At 45.8% G+C, this 20,326-nt stretch overlaps 1 protein-coding gene across 4 annotated transcripts; it reads right to left on the reverse strand.

Moving 5' to 3' along the window:
* Nucleotides 1–939: 939 nt before the first annotated feature.
* Nucleotides 940–19,742, reverse strand: LOC134293085 (perilipin-3-like). 4 transcript variants are annotated; one of them, XM_062959589.1, is made up of 10 exons: nt 19,585–19,742; nt 17,827–17,897; nt 16,585–16,774; nt 15,371–15,576; nt 14,173–14,496; nt 12,261–12,374; nt 10,300–10,585; nt 7,377–7,567; nt 7,103–7,246; nt 940–2,804 (listed from the first exon to the last, which is right to left on the reverse strand). In XM_062959589.1, exons 1-10 carry the CDS (start codon nt 19,592–19,594, stop codon nt 2,358–2,360), a joined length of 1,983 nt encoding a protein of 660 aa, XP_062815659.1. In that variant the 5' UTR covers nt 19,595–19,742; the 3' UTR covers nt 940–2,357. The 4 variants fall into 4 exon arrangements, with proteins under 4 accessions (XP_062815659.1, XP_062815658.1, XP_062815657.1 ...); XM_062959588.1 differs by having other exon boundaries at nt 14,131–14,496; XM_062959587.1 differs by having other exon boundaries at nt 14,116–14,496.
* Between the last annotated feature and the right edge of the window lie 584 nt (nt 19,743–20,326).

Genomic DNA, 20,326 nt, shown 5'->3' on the forward strand with positions numbered 1-20,326 from the left:
TATTATTATTATTATTATTATTATTATTATTATTATTATTATTACTATTATTATAAATGTAATTGTTATTATTAGTCTCTTTCTGAGATCCTGTACTCAATGCTTAGGGATTGTATTATTATTGTTATTCTTATCGTTATTGTTATTTCAAGGCTCTCTCCAAGGTCTTGAACTCAACGTTTAGGGATTGTATTATTATTATTGTTATTGTTGTTGTTGTTGTTGTTGTTATTTCAAGGCTCTCTCCGAGGTCCTGAACTCAATGTTTAGGGATTGTATAATAATAATAATAATAATAATAATAATAATAATAATAATAATAATAATAATTTTATTATTATTATTAGATGCACAAGATGAGTACACAGCAAGACAGATCACTTTACGCACTGCACCCAGTGTGCCGATCACCACTGGGACCACCGTGACTGGCTTGTGTCAGAGTCTTTGCAGTTCGATCTTTAAATCCTCGTATTGCATAAGCTTTTCCAGTTGTTTCTCGTCAATGGGGATGACGGGGATCATGGTCCAATCTGAGTCCAAACTGAGGTGGTGACTAAGGGCAATGGATAATAATAATAATAATAATAATAATAATAATAATAATAATAATGGGTGCCCCTGGTGGTGCAGTGGATTGAACCGCTGAGCTGTTGAACTTGCTGATCGAAAGGTCGGTGGTTCGAATCCAGGGAGTGGCAGACTATAGGGAATTCCTTACTCCTAAAGACTATGCCTCCGTGAGGGAAAAGAAGTAGAAACATTACAACACATTTTATTGCAGTGCTGCTATTAAACAGTGCAACGTAGCCAACTTCAATATCCAATTTTGTCTCATACGACCAGCCACCACCCGCAGGGGATTGTTGGATATCTTAATTTAGTGGATAAATACCACTAAACATTCTGTTGTTATTAAAGGATCACTCAAAACGTATCTTGTTTGGTGGAGGGAGTTTATTCAGGAAGGAAGCTCACTTGAGTCTGGAACCCAAACTTTTGGATGAGTCTGGAACCTGGGCTTTTGGATGAGTCTGGAACCCGGGCGTTTTGTTGAGTTTGGAACCCGGGCTTTTGGATGAGTCCTGAACCTGTGCTTTTGGATGAATCTGGAACCCAGGCTTCTGGATAAGTCTAGAACTGCTCTTTTGGATCAGTCTGGAACTCAGGCTTTTGGATGAGTCTGCAAGATGGGTTTTGGATCAGTCTGGAACCCGGGCTTTTGGATGAGTCTGCAAGATGGGTTTTGGATCAGTCTGGAACCCGGGCTTTTGGATGAGTCTGCAAGATGGGTTTTGGATCAGTCTGGAACCCGGGCTTTTGGATGAGTCTGCAAGATGGGTTTTGGATCAGTCTGGAACCCGGGCTTTTGGATCAGTCTGGAACCCGGGCTTTTGGATCAGTCTGGAACCCGGGCTTTTGGATGAGTCTGCAAGATGGGTTTTGGATCAGTCTGGAACCCGGGCTTTTGGATCAGTCTGGAACATGGGCTTTTGGATGAGTCTGCAAGATGGGTTTTGGATCAGTCTGGAACCCGGGCTTTTGGATCAGTCTGGAACCCGGGCTTTTGGATCAGTCTGGAACCCGGGCTTTTGGATGAGTCTGCAAGATGGGTTTTGGATCAGTCTGGAACCCGGGCTTTTGGATCAGTCTGGAACATGGGCTTTTGGATGAGTCTGCAAGATGGGTTTTGGATCAGTCTGGAACTCAGGCTTTTGGATCAGACTGGAACCCGGGCTTTTGGGAGAATATAGAACCTGGGCTTTTGGAGGAGTCTGGAACCTGGGCTTTTGGAAGAGTTTAGAACATGGGCTTTTGAATGAGTCTGGAATCTGGGCGTTCGAATGGGTCTGGAACCCGGGCTTTTGGGTGAGTCTGGAACCCAGGCGTTTGTTGAGTCTTGAACCCAGGCTTTTGGATGAGTCCTGAACCTGTGCTTTTGGATGAATCTGGAACCCAGGCTTCTGGATAAGTCTAGAACTGGGCTTTTGGATGGGTCTGGAACCCGGACTTTTGGATGAGTCTGCAAGATGGGTTTTGGATGAGTCTGGAACCCAGGCTTTTGGATGAGTCTGCAAGATGGGTTTTGGATGAGTCTGGAACCCAGGCTTTTGGATTAGACTGGAACCTGGGCTTTTGGGAGAGTATAGTACCTGGGCTTTTGGAGGAGTCTGGAACCCGGTCTCTGGATGAGTCTGGAACCTGGGCTTTTGGAAGAGTTTAGAACATGGGCTTTTGAATGAGTCTGGAATCTGGGCTTTCGGATGGGTCTGGAATCCGGGCTTTTGGATGAGTCTGGAACCCAGTCTTTTGGATGGGTCTGGAACCTGGGCTTTTGAAGGAGTCCAGAACCCGGACTAAAGGTGTGGTGGAGTGGGCTGAGGCGTGGGAGGCGATTCCGGTTCGGGGTCTTTTTGTGAAGTGGAGGCGTCCTCGTTGCTGGCGCCGGCCTGCGGCTTGTCCCTGAGCGAAAAGAACGGCCCGTTGCCGGCCACCTTGGAGGCGTTCTTCTGCAGCCACTGGGCGGGCGGGTTCTTCCCCATGAACTCCAGGATCTCATCCAGGTTCTCCTTGGCGTTGGCGATGCGCTGGCGGCTCTGCTGGACCAGGCTGGCGGGCAGGTCCCTCACGGAGGAGGCCAAGGACAGGTGGGACTGCAGCTCCTCCAGGTTCAGGCACACCTGGGTGGCCTTCTCCTGCAGGTGGAGGGGCAGCTCCGGCACGTGCGGAAGGAGGTTCTTGTACATGTTGTACAGCTCCTGCGCCAGGCTCCGCGTGAGACCCAGTGCCTTCATCTCCAGCTGCTGCAGAGGGAGACACCACCAGAGAGACCCCGTCACCACCGTGACCTTGTGCCGCACTTAGTATTTGCCTCCTGCAATATTTGCAAGCCCTATTTACCTATATTCATATCTATCTGGACATCTCTCTATATATATTTGTGTGTGCATTTCCCCTGCAATATGTGCAAGCCCTATATATCTATATTCATGTCTATCTAGACACATCTATACATATTTATGTGTGCATTTCCCCTGCAATATCTGCAAGCCCTATATACCTATATTCATATCTATCTAGACTTCTCTCTATATATTTGTGTGTGCCTTTCCCCTGTAATATGTGCAAGCCCTATACCTATATTTATATCTATCTAAACATGTCTATATATGTATATATATTTGTGTGTGCATTTCCCCTGCAATATTTGCAAGCTCTATATATCTATATTCATATCTATCTAGACATATCTATATATATTTGTGTGTGCCTTTCCCCGTAGTATGTGAAAGCCATATACACATATATATATATATATATATATATATATATATATATATATAAACATGTCTATACATATATATTTGTGTGTGCATTTCCCCTGCAATATTTGCAAGCCCTATATATCTATATTCATATCTATCTAAACACACACACACACATATATATACATACATATATACCTTGCTCATGCCATCCTATGGAAGCCTTGACCTTGCTCATGCTCTCCTATGGAAGCCTTGACCTTGCTCATGCTCTCCTATGGAAGCCTTGACCTTGCTCATGCTCTCCTATGGAAGCCTTGACCTTGCTCATGCTCTCCTATGGAAGTCTTGACCTTGCTCATGCTCTCCTATGGAAGCCTTGACCTTGCTCATCCTCTCCTATGGAAGCCTTGACCTTGTTCATCCTCTCCTATGGAAGCCTTGACCTTGCTCATGCTCTCCTATGGAAGTCTTGACCTTGCTTATGCTCTCCTATGGAAGCCTTGACCTTGCTCATGCTCTCCTATGGAAGCCTTGACCATGCTCATGATCTCCTATGGAAGCCTTGACCTTGCTCATGCTCTCCTATGGAAGCCTTGACCATGCTCATGCTCTCCTATGGAAGCCTTGACCTTGCTCAGGCCCTCCTATGGAAGCCTTGACCTTGCTCAGGCCCTCCTACGGAAGCCTTGACCTTGCTCATGCTCTCCTATGGAAGCCTTGACCATGCTCAGGCCCTCCTATGGAAGCCTTGACCTTGCTCAGGCCCTCCTACGGAAGCCTTGACCATGCTCATGCTCTCCTATGGAAGCCTTGACCATGCTCAGGCCCTCCTATGGAAGCCTTGACCTTGCTCATCCTCTCCTATGGAAGCCTTGACCTTGTTCATCCTCTCCTATGGAAGCCTTGACCTTGCTCATGCTCTCCTATGGAAGCCTTGACCTTGCTCATGCTCTCCTATGGAAGCCTTGACCTTGCTCATGCTCTCCTATGGAAGCCTTGACCTTGCTCATGCTCTCCTATGGAAGCCTTGACCTTGCTCAGGCCCTCCTATGGAAGTCTTGACCTTGCTCAGGCCCTCCTATGGAAGCATTGACCTTGCTCATCCTCTCCTATGGAAGCCTTGACCTTGCTCATGCTCTCCTATGGAAGCCTTGACCTTGCTCATGCTCTCCTATGGAAGCCTTGACCTTGCTCATGCTCTCCTATGGAAGCCTTGACCTTGCTCATGCTGTCCTATGGAAGCCTTGACCTTGCTCATGCTCTCCTATGGAAGCCTTGACCTTGCTCATGCTCTCCTATGGAAGCCTTGACCTTGCTCATCCTCTCCTATGGAAGCCTTGACCTTGTTCATCCTCTCCTATGGAAGTCTTGACCGTGCTAATGCTCTCCTATGGAAGCCTTGACCTTGCTCATGCTGTCCTATGGAAGCCTTGACCTTGCTCATGCTCTCCTATGGAAGCCTTGACCTTGCTCATGCTCTCCTATGGAAGTCTTGACCTTGCTCATGCTCTCCTATGGAAGTCTTGACCTTGCTCATGCTCTCCTATGGAAGCCTTGACCTTGCTCATCCTCTCCTATGGAAGCCTTGACCTTGCTCATCCTCTCCTATGGAAGCCTTGACCTTGCTCATGCTCTCCTATGGAAGCCTTGACCTTGCTCATGCTCTCCTATGGAAGCCTTGACCTTGCTAATGCTCTCCTATGGAAGCCTTGACCTTGCTCATGCTCTCCTATGGAAGCCTTGACCTTGCTCATGCTTTCCTATGGAAGCCTTGACCTTGCTCATGCTCTCCTATGGAAGCCTTGACCTTGCTCATGCTCTCCTATGGAAGCCTTGACCTTGCTCATGCTCTCCTATGGAAGCCTTGACCTTGCTCATGCTCTCCTATGGAAGCCGTGACCTTGCTCAGGCCCTCCTATGGAAGCCTTGACCTTGCTCATCCTCTCCTATGGAAGCCTTGACCTTGCTCATCCTCTCCTATGGAAGCCTTGACCTTGCTCATGCTCTCCTATGGAAGCCTTGACCTTGCTCATGCTCTCCTATGGAAGCCTTGACCTTGCTAATGCTCTCCTATGGAAGCCTTGACCGTGCTCATGCTGTCTTATGGAAGCCTTGACCTTGCTCAGGCCCTCCTATGGAAGCCTTGACCTTGCTCATCCTCTCCTATGGAAGCCTTGACCTTGCTCGTGCCCTCCTATGGAAGCCTTGACCTTGCTCGTGCTCTCCTATGGAAGCCTTGACCTTGCTCGTGCTCTCCTATGGAAGCCTTGTTCATGCTCACTTATGGAAGCCTTGACCATGCTCATGCCCTCCTATGGAAGCCTTGACCTTGCTCTCCTATGGAAGGCTTGACCATGCTCATGCTCTCCTACGGAAGTCTTGACCATGCTCATGCCCTCCTACGGAAGCCTTGACCTTGCTCATGCTCTCCTACGGAAGCCTTGACCATGCTCAGGCCCTCCTATGGAAGCCTTGACCTTGCTCATGCTCTCCTATGGAAGCCTTGACCTTGCTCATGCTCTCCTACGGAAGCCTTGACCTTGCTCATGCTCTCCTATGGAAGCCTTGACCTTGCTCATGCTCTCCTATGGAAGTCTTGACCTTGATCATGCTCTCCTATGGAAGCCTTGACCTTGCTCATGCTCTCCTATGGAAGCCTTGACCTTGCTCATGCTCTCCTATGGAAGCCTTGACCTTGCTCATGCTCTCCTATGGAAGCCTTGACCATGCTGTCCTATGGAAGCCTTGACCATGCTCATGCTCTCCTATGGAAGCCTTGACCTTGCTCATGCTCTCCTATGGAAGCCTTGACCATGCTCATGCTCTCCTATGGAAGCCTTGACCATGCTCATGCTCTCCTATGGAAGTCTTGACCTTGCTCATGCCCTCCTATGGAAGCCTTGACTTTGCTCATGCCCTCCTATGGAAGCCTTGACCTTGCTCATGCTCTCCTATGGAAGCCTTGACCTTGCTCATGCTTTCCTATGGAAGCCTTGACCTTGCTCATGCCCTCCTATGGAAGCCTTGACCTTGCTCATGCTCTCCTATGGAAGCCTTGACCTTGCTCATGCTCTCCTATGGAAGCCTTGACCTTGCTCATGCTCTCCTATGGAAGCCTTGACCATGCTCTCCTATGGAAGCCTTGACCTTGCTCAGGCCCTCCTATTGAAGCCTTGACCTTGCTCATGCTCTCCTATGGAAGCCTTGACCTTGCTCATGCTCTCCTATGGGAGCCTTGACCTTGCTCATCCTCTCCTATGGAAGCCTTGTTCATGCTCTCCTATGGAAGCCTTGACCATGCTCTCCTATGGAAGCCTTGTTCATGCTCTCCTATGGAAGCCTTGTTCATGCTTTCCTATGGAAGCCTTGACCTTGCTCATGCCCTCCTATGGAAGCCTTGACCTTGCTCATGCTCTCCTATGGAAGCCTTGACCTTGCTCATGCTCTCCTATGGAAGCCTTGACCATGCTCTCCTATGGAAGCCTTGACCTTGCTCATGCTCTCCTATGGAAGCCTTGACCTTGCTCATGCCCTCCTATGGAAGCCTTGTTCATGCTCTCCTATGGAAGCCTTGACCATGCTCATGCCCTCCTATGGAAGCCTTGTTCATGCCCTCCTATGGGAGCCTTGACCTTGCTCATGCTCTCCTATGGAAGCCTTGTTCATGCTCTCCTATGGAAGCCTTGGCCATGCTCATGCCCTCCTATGGAAGCCTTGTTCATGCCCTCCTATGGAAGCCTTGACCTTGCTCATCCTCTCCTATGGAAGCCTTGACTTTGCTCATGTTGTGCGCACTATGGCCTACTTTGGCTCTGGTTTCAGGTGCACAATACCTCTGGCAGGAAGGTGATGGACTCCATGGCCGCCCTGGTTGCCGACGGGCGGCCTTTGTTATCCGTCTTGCCCGGCCAGAGCTTCCCGAGCGGGCCCGGGATTTTAGGCAAATTGGAGTTGCCCATGTGGCGGGAGTTGTCCGTCTGGATGTTGTAAGAGAAGGCGAGATACACATATTGTGAGATACAGAAAAGGACTCCGGTTCCCACTCAGGGGGAGGGTGGGGATTTGGGGCCTTGAGGTCGTCCTCCTTGTAGACCATCCCTTCCTTACCAGCTTCAAGACCTCGTCGAGGAGCGAGAGGTTCTGGCCGGTGCTCTGGCGGGTGGCCTTGAGGTGGCGCAGCAGGTAGTTGAACGCCCGGCTGCGCAGTTGCATCGAGAGGGAGTTGATGCGCATGAAGCAGCCTTCCTTGTAAAGCTCCAGGGGAGCCGCCGTGCACATCTCCTCCGAGCCGACCGGGGCTGAAGGGAGACGCAAACACGACCAAGGAACACTGCTGCTCTGAGGCGAGCTTCATCTCTTATCTATCCATCCATCCATCTCCACCTATCCATCTATCTCAATCTCCATCTCCATCTCTCCATCCATTTCTATCTATCCAACCATATCTATCAATCTCCATCTCCATCTCTACCCATTCATCTATCTATCTATCTATCTATCTATCTATCTATCTATCTATCTATCTATCTATCTATCTATCTATCCATACATCCCTATCTCCATCCTCATCTCTCTATTCATCTCCATCCATCTCCATCCCCATTTCTCTATTCATCTCCATCTCCATCTCCATCATCTCGATCTTCATCTCCATCTATCTATCCATTTCTATCTACCCAGCCATATCTATCTCCATCCCCATCCCCATCCCCATCCCTCTATCGATCTCCATCTCTGTCTGTCCATTTCTATCTACCCAGCCATATCTATCTATCTCCATCTGTCTATCTATCTATCTATCTATCTATCTATCTATCTATCTATCTATCTATTCATCTCTATCTATCTATCTATCTATCTATTCATCTATCTATCTATCCATCCCTATCTTCATCCCCATCTCTCTATTGATCTCCATCTCCATCCATCAATCTATTCATTTCTATCTATCTAGCCAAATCTATCCTCCATCTCCATCTCTATCTATTTATCTATCTATCCCTATCCCTATCCCATCTCTCTATCGATCTCCATCCCCATCCCCATCTCCATTTATCTATTCATTTCTATATATCCAGCCATATCTATCTATCTCCATCTCCATCTCTATCTATTTATCTATCTATCCATCCTTATATCCATCCCCATCCGCATGTCTCTATTGATCTCCATCTCCATCCATCCATCCACCCATCTCCATCTCCAATCTCTCCATTTCTATCTATCCAGCCATATCTATCTATCTCCATCTCTACCTATTCACCTATCTATCCATCCCTATCCCCATCTCCATCTCCTCCATCCCCACCCCCATCTCCATCCCCATCTCTATCTATCCATTTCTATCTATCCAGCCATATATATCTATCTCCATCTCTATCTATTCATCTATCTATGATCCATCCCTATCTCCATCCCCACCCCCATCTCTCTATTGATCTCCATTTCCATCCATCTCCATCTCCATCTCCCTATCAATTTCTATCTATCCAGCCATCTATCTCCATTTCCCTAACTATCCATTCATCCATTCATCCCTACCTCCAGCTTTATCTCCGTCCCCATCTCATCTCTCTATCAATCTCCATCTCCATCTCCATCTATCTATCCATTTCTATCTATCCAGCCATATCTATCTATCTATCTATCTATCTATCTATCTATCTATCTATCTATCTATCTATCTATCTCTATCTCTCCATTTCCCTATCTATCTATCTATCTATCTATCTATCTATCTATTCATCCATCCCCATCTCCATCCATCTCCATCTCCATTTCTATCTCTCCAGCCATGTCTATCTATCTCCATTTCCCTATCTATCATCTATCTATCTATCTATCTATCTATCTATCTATCTATCTATCTATCCATCCCTATCTCCATCCCCATCCTCATCTCCATCTCCTCCATCTCCATCTCCATTTCCACCTCCATCTATCCATCCCCATCTCCATCTATCGCTATTTGTCTGTCTATCTATCTATCTATCTATCTATCTATCTATCTATCTATCGGATCAGATGGTGTCTTCCTTAGGGCAGAATGGGGTTGGCCTTTGGAGATCTCTTCCAACTCTAGGATTCTATGATAGCCTAATTCTCCATGAAACTGCTAGTGTCTATGAAGTTGGATGGACATCTTTGGGAGCGATCAGATGGTGTCTTCGTTTAGGGTAGAAAGGGGTTGGCCTTTGGGGTCTCCTCCAACTCTAGGATTTGATGATCCTATTACCCTATTTCCCACGAACCTGCTGCCTATGAGGCTGGAGGGATCATATTGTGGGCCAAAAGGGGATGGACTGGATGGTTTCTGGGGGTCCCTTTCTGTAATGAAGTACGAATTTTTGGTTTACAGTTGTTATGTTTAATTGTGTGTTTGTGTTTTAAAAGGGTAAGTATTACAGTTATTGCCTCTCAGCACTAAGAGGCTGTTTTGTTGAAGAAGTGCAGAGTTTAAAAAAAGAGAGTCAGTCTGTGCTCTAATGAGGCACAGGTAAGATTGATCCTAGGTTGAAGGGATCAAGGGGACTCAATTGTTCACTTTGAGTCGGTTTAAAATAAGTTTGGTGATTTATTTAATGTAGTCTGTGTCCTGGGAAGGAACAGAGAATCTGTGATCCTATATTACAGGGGTGACTGCGATTTAAAAGTAGCAGAGAGAGAAGTTCTAACTACTTTAAGTAAAAGAAGTGACACTTTAGGGAGTTTTACTCATTCTAATATTGTAACTGTTAATAAAAATACCTCCAAGGAGAAACAACATTGTAACCACTAAGCTCTGTGCCTGAATAAACTTGTTATTGTTATTCCAACATCTAAGCCTCTGTCACATATATTATAAACCAAGTTACGCTACCATCTAAAGTGAATAAGAAGAAAGGGGGGGGGAGTAAAAGGTCTCCTCCCTGAGTCTTTGGTGGTTGCATCTTTACAAATTGGTGGCAGCGGTGGGATAAAAAGATTTTCCCCTGCCTGAAAGAACCTTAGTCGTTCTTAGCTCCTTACACTTTCCAATTCTATGACTCACTTTCGACTTGCTCCGGGCTGCCGTTTGGCAGAGGGAGGTAATAGTTCAGCCACTCCTCGGTCTTCTCCAGAGCCCTGTCAATGGTGGCGGAGAAGACTTGCCCGACGGGCGACTCCACAAAGGCGTTGATGCTGTTGACCATGGCCGACTGGGGCCCGTTCTCGGCGTCCCGGATCTGGGCGACGATCTCTCCCACCATGTTGTGGAAGGACTTGTCTTTCCCACGTTGCAGGGAACTCCCTGACCGGACCAACATGAAAGAAGGTGGCATGTCCGCTTTCCAGTCCTATGCGTACAGAGAAAACTGGTCACTCCGTAGAGAAGACAACACTGGACGTCTAGCCCCGAAAGTGCTAGGAGATCCCATTGCTGGGCCATCCTAGCCCTACAAGGCAACACAATGCTAATCAAGCTGGATAATTGCACACTTGCTTCGAACAGGAGGAGGTCACAAGGGAATGTAGATCAGATCTCAGAAAGCAGGCATGAAAAATAGACAGACTAGGTCATGGGTCCCCAACCTAAGGCCCGTGTCCTGAATTTTAGACTTAGGGTTGACCTAAGTCTACCTGGTCTTTGGAGGGCTCTTTGCTTACCTATGGTCGTCTGATGGCTTGATGAGATCATCTAGATGGCCTTTGAGGGTACCTTTCCTTATCAATGGTCTTATGAGATCATCTACATGGTCTTTGAAGGTCTCTTTGCTTAGCTACGGCCTTATGAAACCATCTAGATGGCTTTTGGAGGTCACTTTCCTTACCTATGGTCCTATGAGACTGTCTAGATGGCCTTTGAGGGTACCTTTACTTACCTATGGCTTTATGAGATTGTCTGGATGGCCGTTGAGGACCTCTTTCCTTACCTATGGTCTTATGAAACCATCTAGATGGTCTTTGAGGTCTCTTTCCTTAGCTATGGTCTTATGAGATCGTCCAGATGGTCTTTGGAGGTCTCTTGACTTAGCTATGGCCTTATGAGATCATCTAGAAGGCTTTTGGAGGTCACTTTCCTTACCTATGGTCCTATGAGATATCTAGATGGCCTTTGAGGGCCCCTTTCCTTACCTATGGTCTTACGAAACCATCTAGATGGTCTTTGAGGGTTCCTTTCCTTATCCATGGTCTTCTGATGGCCTTATGAGATCATCTAGATGGCCTTTGAGGGTACCTTTCCTTACCGATGATCTTATGAGATCGTTTAGATGGCCTTTGGAGGTCTCTTTGCTTACCTTTGGTCTTATGAGACCATCTAGATGATCTTTGGAGGTCTCTTTGCTTACCTATGGTCTCATGAGATCATCTAGATGGCTTTTGGAGGTCACTTTCCTTACCTACGGTCCTATGAGACTGTCTAGATGGCCTTTGAGGGTCCCTTTACTTACCTATGGTTTTATGAAACCATATAGATCTTTGAAGGTCTCTTTGCTTACCTATGGTCTCATGAGATTGTCTAGATGGTCCTTGAAGGTCTCTTTGCTTACCTATGGTCTTATGAAATCGTCTAGATCAGGGGTCCCCAAACTAAGGCCCTCCAAGGTCATTGACCTGGCCTCTATCCTAAACTTTAGACTTAGACTGATATGGCTTGAAGGCACACAACAACAACAATCCTAATTTTGGACTATTTCATCATAGTCTGGCCCCCCAACAGTCTGAGGGACTGTGAATCCCCCCCCCCCACTTAAAAAGTCTGAGGACCCCTGGACTAGGTCTCACCAGCACCTCCAGGATAAGGCCTTGAGATCCAGGTGCCTTAGGAATGATTTCATGGGAGCCTGGGCGGGTTTAAATTAGGTGTTTGGTTCCAAGCGTTTCAGAGGAGACAACATTACCAAAGAGGCGAAACATCAGGAGAAAATACCACTAGGACGTGGCTGTACAGCCCAGAATCCACACAACAACAATATATTAAACTAGGAGGAGGATGGCGTCTCTGAAAGCTGCCATGGCACAATACTCAACCACTCCCTCCTTCGTTTCCGTTCGGAGCACAGTCTCCCTTTCTGAGCCGGACCCGGAGTTTGAGTAGTGGGTTGGAAACTTCCCTCTCACGGATTTATCGATGGAGACAGAAGACTGCAAGAGGGGCAAAAAAAAAATCAAGGGTGGGTTAGAAAGACCTCTGTTGGCTTAAAACCAAGAAAATTAGTCTTAGTTTTACACGGCTGGAGAGGACCACATTGTCCTCCGGTTATGGAATTCGCTGCCTAGGGAGATCAGGCAAGCCCCCACCTTGATGGCATTTCGGAAGAGTCTGAAAACTTGGCTTTTCACTCAGGCCTTTGGTTAAGATCATCTTTTTTTCCATCACAATTATTATGCTCCTCGACCTTTTGCACTGGTCGCTCTTCCCGATTCCTGATTGATTGATATTACTCAGGATTCCTCCCTACCGTACCTAATGTGACCTTAAATGATTCTAATGCACTTTATCTATTTATGAATTTGTTACCCATAATGTGCACCGTACACTTTGCTTATCCACTATTGCAACCTCATTGTTTTTAACCTGATGTTTTAATTCTGCGTTGTGTTTTTTAACTTATTGTGTATATTTTTTATTGGTTTTTGTTTTTGTCCTGATGTTTTATATTTTATCATTGTTTGTATTTTGATTTTGCTGTAAGCCGCCCCGAGTCCCCTTCGGGGGAGATGAAGGCGGGATACAAATAAACTTCTTCTTCTTCTTCTTCTTCTTCTTCTTCTTATTATTATTATTATTATTATTATTATTATTATTATTGTGGTGTTCCAACTCACGTGTTGTGCGGGGAACATGTCTGGTCTAACCACAGTGCTGTGTTCAAGATCATGTTTTGTATGAAGTAGATCCTAGATCCAAACCCATATTTGTATAGAGAAGAACCGAGGTGCAAACCCATATTTGTATGGAGAAGAACCTAGGTCCAATCCCATTGTATGGAGAAGATCCTAGGTCCAATCCCATGTTTTTATGGAAAAGAAACTAGTTCCATATTTGTTTAGGGAAGGATCCTAGGTCCAATCACATATTTGCATGGAGAAGGACCTATATTGTATAGAGAAGAACCTAGGTCCAACCCCATATTTGTATAGAGAAGATCCTATGTCCAAATCCATATTTTTATGGAGAAGAACCTAGGTCTAAATCCATATTTGCATGGAGAAGAACCCATATATGTATGGAGAAGATCCTAGTTCCAATCCCATATTTGTATAGAGAAGAACCAAGGTCCAATCCCATATTTGTACAGAGGACAACCTAGGTCCAAACCCATGTTTGTATGGAGAAGATCCTAGATCCAAATCCATATTTGCTTGGACAAGTTCCTAGGTTTGACCACAGTATGATATTCAAATCCATGCTTTGTATGGAGAATATCCTAGGTCCAACTGCTACACTTGTATGGAGAAGTTACCAGGTAGATAGGTAAGTAGATAGATCGACAGACTGACATGGAGATGGAGATGGAGATATAGATGGAGATGGATAGATGAAGATGATGGAGGAGATGGAGTTGGAGATATATAGATGGAGATGGATAGAGAGTTGGAGATGGAGGAGATGGAGATGGAGATATAGATGGAGATGGATGGAGATGGATAGAGAGATGAAGATGGAGATGGAGGAGATGGAGATGGAGATCGATAGAGAGATTAAGATGGAGATGGAGATATAGATGGAGGTATAGATGGAGGTATAGATGGAGATAGATATAGATAGACAGCGGTAAGAGTCGCTCTGGTTTGTGGTTCTTGGACACACACAAAAAGAAATTCTTCCCCATAGAAGCTCCCTAGGTCCCAACACCATCCATCTATGAAGGACTCAAGGAACCTTTTCGGACATCACCCGAGCGTTTGGGGAGGTCTCTCGTGAGGATGGCACGCAGACCTTCCGCGAATCGAGCGATGAGATGACTCGGGGAACTGACGGTATCTCTGAATCTGACTCGAAGCTCGGCAAGGGGGCCCACTGGAGCGTCGGCCGCTTCTCCAAGGTGCGGCCCGATCCGTGGGAATCCTGGGTCTCCTTCGAACGCCCGGACGACTCCGAGGAAGACGGGAGACCCGCCGGCCAGTCCATCGCCTTCCACGACGGCTCCGTCAGTGGGTCTTGAGAGAGCACGGTCTCAAGCGACTGGCTCGTCACGTATGGGCGAAACGACCCTCTCCTTATCTCCTCTGCTCTGCGGAAGGCCTCTTCCTCAGACTCACTCTGGAAAAATAGCGAGAACGTGGTTTGAGCTCTGGACAACAACCCAGGTTGGATTGAGCTTGTAAAGAGTTTATAACGACTGCCACCAATTTGTAAAGGACTAAGAATGACTAAGGTTCTTTCAGGCAGGGGGAATCTTTTTATCCCACCGCTGCCACCAATTTGCGAAGATGCAACCACCAAAGACTCAGAGAGGAGACCTTTTTTTTAAAAAAAAAAATTCTTTCTTCTTCTTACTCACTTTAGATGGTAACGCAACTTGGTTTATAATATATGCAACAGAGGCTTAGATGTTGGAGGAACAATAACAAGTTTATTCAGGCACAAGTGGTTACAATTTAGTGGTTACAATTTTGTTTCTCACTTAGAGGCACTTTTATTAACAGTTACAATGAGGTAAGACAAACTCCCTAAAGTGTCATTTCTTTTACTTAAAGTAGTTAGAACTTCTTCCTCTGCCACTTTTAAACCGCAGTCGCCCTGTGATATTCTCTGTTCCTTACCAGGACACAGACTCCATTCAATAAGTCACCAAACTTATTTTAAACAGACTCAAAAATGAACAATTGAGTCTCCTTGATCCCCTCAACCTAGGATCAATCTTCCCTGTGCCTCATCAGAGCACAGACTGAATCCCTTTTTTAAACTCTGCACTTTTTCAACAAAACGGCAGTGGGCTCTGCCTACTTCTCTATGGCAACTAGCCTCCGAGTGCTGAGATGCAATAACTGTAATACTTACCCTTTTAAAACACAAACACACAATTAAACATAACATCTGTAAACCAAAAATTCATACTTCATTACAGAGCTCCCGACCATTAATAGCCTAGCTTGCTGTTGACCTAAGCAGCTCCGACATGATAAATAAATACCTGTGTTTGTACTTGTTGGGGGATTGTTGCCTCCTTCGTTTCCCCAGGCTGATAGTTGGGATCTACCTCTGCGAATATGTGAGACAGAACCTGCTCCTTGTCTCCTTCCTGAGGTGGTTGGTGGATTGAGTCCAAGCTCCCTTCTTCAGGTATCACTTCCTTCTCCTTGGAAGGCCCTCCCATGCTTTCGGCATGAGATCCTGCAGCTGCGGAGAGGAGTATCATGTGCAGGCTACAATCCGTCACCCCTTATGTAAATATCCACATATGGAGATACTCGGTGATGGTGCTATGCCAGCCCTAGAGAGAGTGGCAACATTGCTCAACACGTGGCATTGAGTAGGTGCTCTTATCCAAGGCAAAATGGCCACTGTGCAACTGCAATGTGGAACACAACTGCAACAAGAATGATTACTTCCAGTGTACGTTATGCTGGTAGTATATAACTGGATATAACTGGCATCCTGTTGGTGACATAGGGAGGCCTAAGTTTCTCTGACTGAATATATCTAGCATCATATTAGTGACAAATGCATGTTGTAAATTGTTCTGGCATCCTATTAGTGACATATGCATGTATGCATCATGTTGGCATCCTGTGCGTGACATATGCATGTTGAAAATTGTTCTGGCATCCTGTTAGTGACATATGCAATACATCTCACATCCTGTTTGTGACATATGCATGTTGTAAATTATTCTAGAATCCTGTTACTGCGATATGCATGTTTGCATCATGTTGACATCCTGTGCGTGACATATGCATGCTGTAAATTATTCTGGCTTCCTATCAGTGACATAGGCATATGTACGTCATGTTGGCATCCTGTGCGTGACATATGCATGTTGTAAATTATTTTGGTTTCCTATTAGTGACTTATGTGACCATTATGTTGGCAGAATACTTCTGGCATCCTATGTTTGAAGTATGCCTGCATAAGTCCTGCTTGCATCCTATTAGTAACATATACACATATATGTATTATGTCAGCAGCATATGCCTAGCATCCTGTGAGTGACATATGCATGTGTGAGTTGTTTCAGGAGAATTTGTCTGGCATCCTATTAGTGATGTACAGATGTGTAAATTATGCTTTTGCCCGCAGTTGTAATGTTACTTAATACATCTTCATGTCACCAACAGGATGCCAGTCGCAGACCCAGAACTTAACAGTAGCTCTCTATGGGTTGAGTATCTATTGCTGGACACTCACGATGTCGCACTGATGCCAAACTATTTGGTGGAGTGTTCATTGAGGGAGGAAAGGAGATCCTCCGGGTGGACACGTCGGGCTCCTCCGATGGTTGTAAGTTGTCATTCGTGTTGTTGGGTCTTGTGGTGTCCTCGCCGGGTTCCAGACCATGGAAAAGCTGAGACAGGTTGAGGGTTCTCATCATGGAAATCTAAGGGGTAGAGAAGTGGCGAGGGATCATGTTACGGGACTGGCGAACATTGAAAAGCTCTGCTTTAGTTTCCACCTCACCTGATCTTAAAACCCATGGCATCTTGTTTGCAACGTCAATGGAAAGGCGTTCCTATTGAACTCCAATCAATTATAAGACTCCTTTTGTGAATCTTAAAGGATTCTTAACAATTCTCCTTTCCATTGGCGTTGCGAACAGGATGCCATGGAACTCCTATTTATTATAAAGGCTCCTTTTATGAACCTTAAAGGATTCTTAACAATTCCCCTTTCCATTGGTGTTGCGAAGAAGATGCCATGGAACTCCAAGGCTCCTTTTGTGAACCTTAAAGGATTCTTAACAATTCCCCTTTCAATTGGTGTTACCAACAGGATGCTATGGAATTCCAATTTATTATAAAGGCTTCTTTTGTGAACCTTAAAGGATTCTTAACAATTGCCCTTTCCATTGGCGTTACAAACAGGATGCCATGGAACTCTGATTACAATTATAAGACTCCTTTTGTGACCCTTATTCTGAACAATTCCCCTTTCCATTGGCGTTACAAACAGGATGCCATGGAACTCTGATTATAATTATAAGACTCCTTTTGTGACCCTTATTCTGAACAATTCCCCTTTCCATTAGTGTTACGGACAGGATGCCATGGAACTCAGATTATAATTATAAGACTCCTTTTGTGACCCTTATTCTGAACAATTCCCCTTTCCATTAGTGTTACGGACAGGATGCCATGGAACTCCAATCTGTCATACTCCCTTTGTGAACCTTAAAGGGTTTTAAACATCCCCCTTCTTTTGGCGTTACGGACAGGATGCCATGGAACTCTAATCCGTCTATGCAAGCGGAGCCTGACAAAAATAGAATAGCTTTATTGTCGTTGCGCTATTGCACAACAAAATTAAATGCCTTCCCCAGAATACTCTCCAAAACAACACACCCATCCCTCCACACCCCAACCACCACCACGCACCCCCCAAAACCACATCAAAAAGGTGTTTGATATGTCAAAGGCAACCATTCGTACGTACGTCTCTCTCCTGCCTCACGTACACGGCATCATCTGAGGTGTTCGTTGCCACCTTGTATTCTTCAGAATAATCTAGATGCAAAACACAGGAGATATGAAAGGATCCAGTCCAAGGGCCCAATCCTCCCCCTCGCCTGCTTCATCTCTTCCTCCGAGGAAGTCTGGGAATATTTTTTACCTTTTGAGCATCATCTGGAAGGCTTTGGTGGGCTAGGAGCAGATGTTGGCTACAGCCAAGACGAATAGTGAATGGAGTTATGGATTGTATAGTGGAGGGCGTTATTGTTGGATTATGGTTGTATGTGTATGAAATGTAAATCAAATTCTGCTGTTGTGCAAGAGTGTGTGTTTCAGCAATGAAACAGTTAACAGCAGGCTAGTTTTGACTGACAGCCTGTTGTGACTGCTGATGACCTATCAGGCATGGTTTCCGGCTTTTGGGGTCGGTACTTCCTGCAGACTGAGGAATGTGTTTTCTTATCTGTGTTGAGCTGGTGCTTGCCAAGCGAAGAGGCAAAGAAGAATGCCAGCTCAGAACAATGGCTTTTGCTGTGCTTTGTAAATATTAGACATGTCCAAAAAATCGTTTTGAATCGTATATCGGAATTATTTTGGATTGTTCTCGCTTTTTGATACGCATTCCGAGACATTGTCTCACAACGCAACCAGCAATGTAATTTGAACCATTGTTGGCCCATTCTCTAATTGTCTCTTAATGTTTCGTTAATTTCCCCCCCCCCCCAAATTTTTTAAATATATATATTTTAAAACATTTAAAACATTTTGTTTTGTTTCTGCAACCTACCTTGAATGGGAGCTTAGCGCAGCCTAACATGGCTGCCACTCCCTGGCCAATCAGAAGCTTCCATGATGGACGCAAAGGTGGGGGCTAACATCCTCTGCGTCCACATGAAAGATTGCCATATAAGCCCGGTGTGTAGCGATTGCGCATGCGCGTCTGCCATTTTAGAAACATTTAGAATCATTACAAATTTTCGGAAATATCCGAAATTTTTGGGTGAAAAAATCAGACTTTCTATATCGAAGCGCCAGCGCCCCCTACTTTAGAAACGAGAATTGAAACATTTTTTTCATTGATCGGACATGCCTAGTAAATATGTATTATAGATATTGAAATAAATGTTTGGACTTCAGACTACAGATGTGTTTGAGTCTGATATTTGAACAGAGGAATTGGTGTGGCAGCCGATTCACCAATTCATCAGGGTGCTGGAGCAGATGATTGATGGAGTTTGAACATACCCACCCTGACCCCACGCTGACAGTTATTGGATTGTGGTGTGATGCTGGTTGGGAACTGGAAAGGAATTGTGTTGTGATTGGGGACAACATTGTTGTGTGATACCAGCTGGGGCTTAAACTGGTGTGATAATATGTGTAGTGTGTCTCTGTTCAATCCTGACGTTTGTGGATATAACCCTATTCCGTTCTTTCTCTCTCCGATCTTTATACTTTGTGTTCAGTCTCCTTTCGATCAAACATTAGCTTCCAAAATCAGACAGAATCAGGTGGCTTCCATGTCAGCAGGGCAATGAATCCAGACCAGCTTTTATAGGAGGCACTTAATTCCTTTGAAGTGGATGAAAACCCGGAGCGGATTCGCCGCCCTGCCGACATGGGAGCTGCCGCCAAATTGTGGATTTAGGAAAGGGAGTTGGGAAAACATCCCCTAAACGGCACACAGAGACCTGTGAATGTATTGATGGATCCAGAATGGGGCGAAAATGGGCCTACTCACATTCCGCCATGATCCCGGACGAGCCCCCAAATCTCAGCTCATGCCATTTTCACCCCGTCATTGCTTCCCATCCCTGCGGGCGGCCATCGGCTTCCGGTCCAGCCGAGGCTGAAAGGAGAGATTCTCCCATCATTCCATCCAACCTCTTGTGATGTCACAGGTCTTCCAGGCCACATCAGGCAAGGATAAGAATGTTGTGTTGTTAAAGTGCGAAGTATGGAACCCTGCGCAGACGGGGAAGCCTTAGCATTGAACGGTTGTGTTGTTAAAGGGCGAAGTAAGGAACCCTGCACAGACGGGGAAGCCTTAGCATTGAACGGTTGTGTTGTTAAAGGGCGAAGTATGAAACCCTGCGCAGACGGGGAAGCCTTAGCATTGAACGGTTGTGTTGTTAAAGGGCGAAGTATGAAACCCTGCGCAGATGGGGAAGCCTTAGCATTGAACGGTTGTGTTGTTAAAGGGCGAAGTATGAAACCCTGCGCAGACGGGGAAGCCTTAGCATTGAACGGTTGTGTTGTTAAAGGGCGAAGTATGAAACCCTGCGCAGACGGGGAAGCCTTAGCATTGAACGGTTGTGTTGTTAAAGGGCGAAGTATGAAACCCTGCGCAGACGGGGAAGCCTTAGCATTGAACGGTTGTGTTGTTAAAGGGCGAAGTATGGAACCCTGCGCAGACGGGGAAGCCTTAGCATTGAACGGTTGTGTTGTTAAAGGGCAAAGTATGAAACCCTGCGCAGACGGGG

The sequence above is a fragment of the Anolis carolinensis genome, unplaced genomic scaffold (genome assembly GCF_035594765.1).
Source record: "Anolis carolinensis isolate JA03-04 unplaced genomic scaffold, rAnoCar3.1.pri scaffold_7, whole genome shotgun sequence".
Lineage (NCBI taxonomy): Eukaryota > Metazoa > Chordata > Lepidosauria > Squamata > Dactyloidae > Anolis > Anolis carolinensis.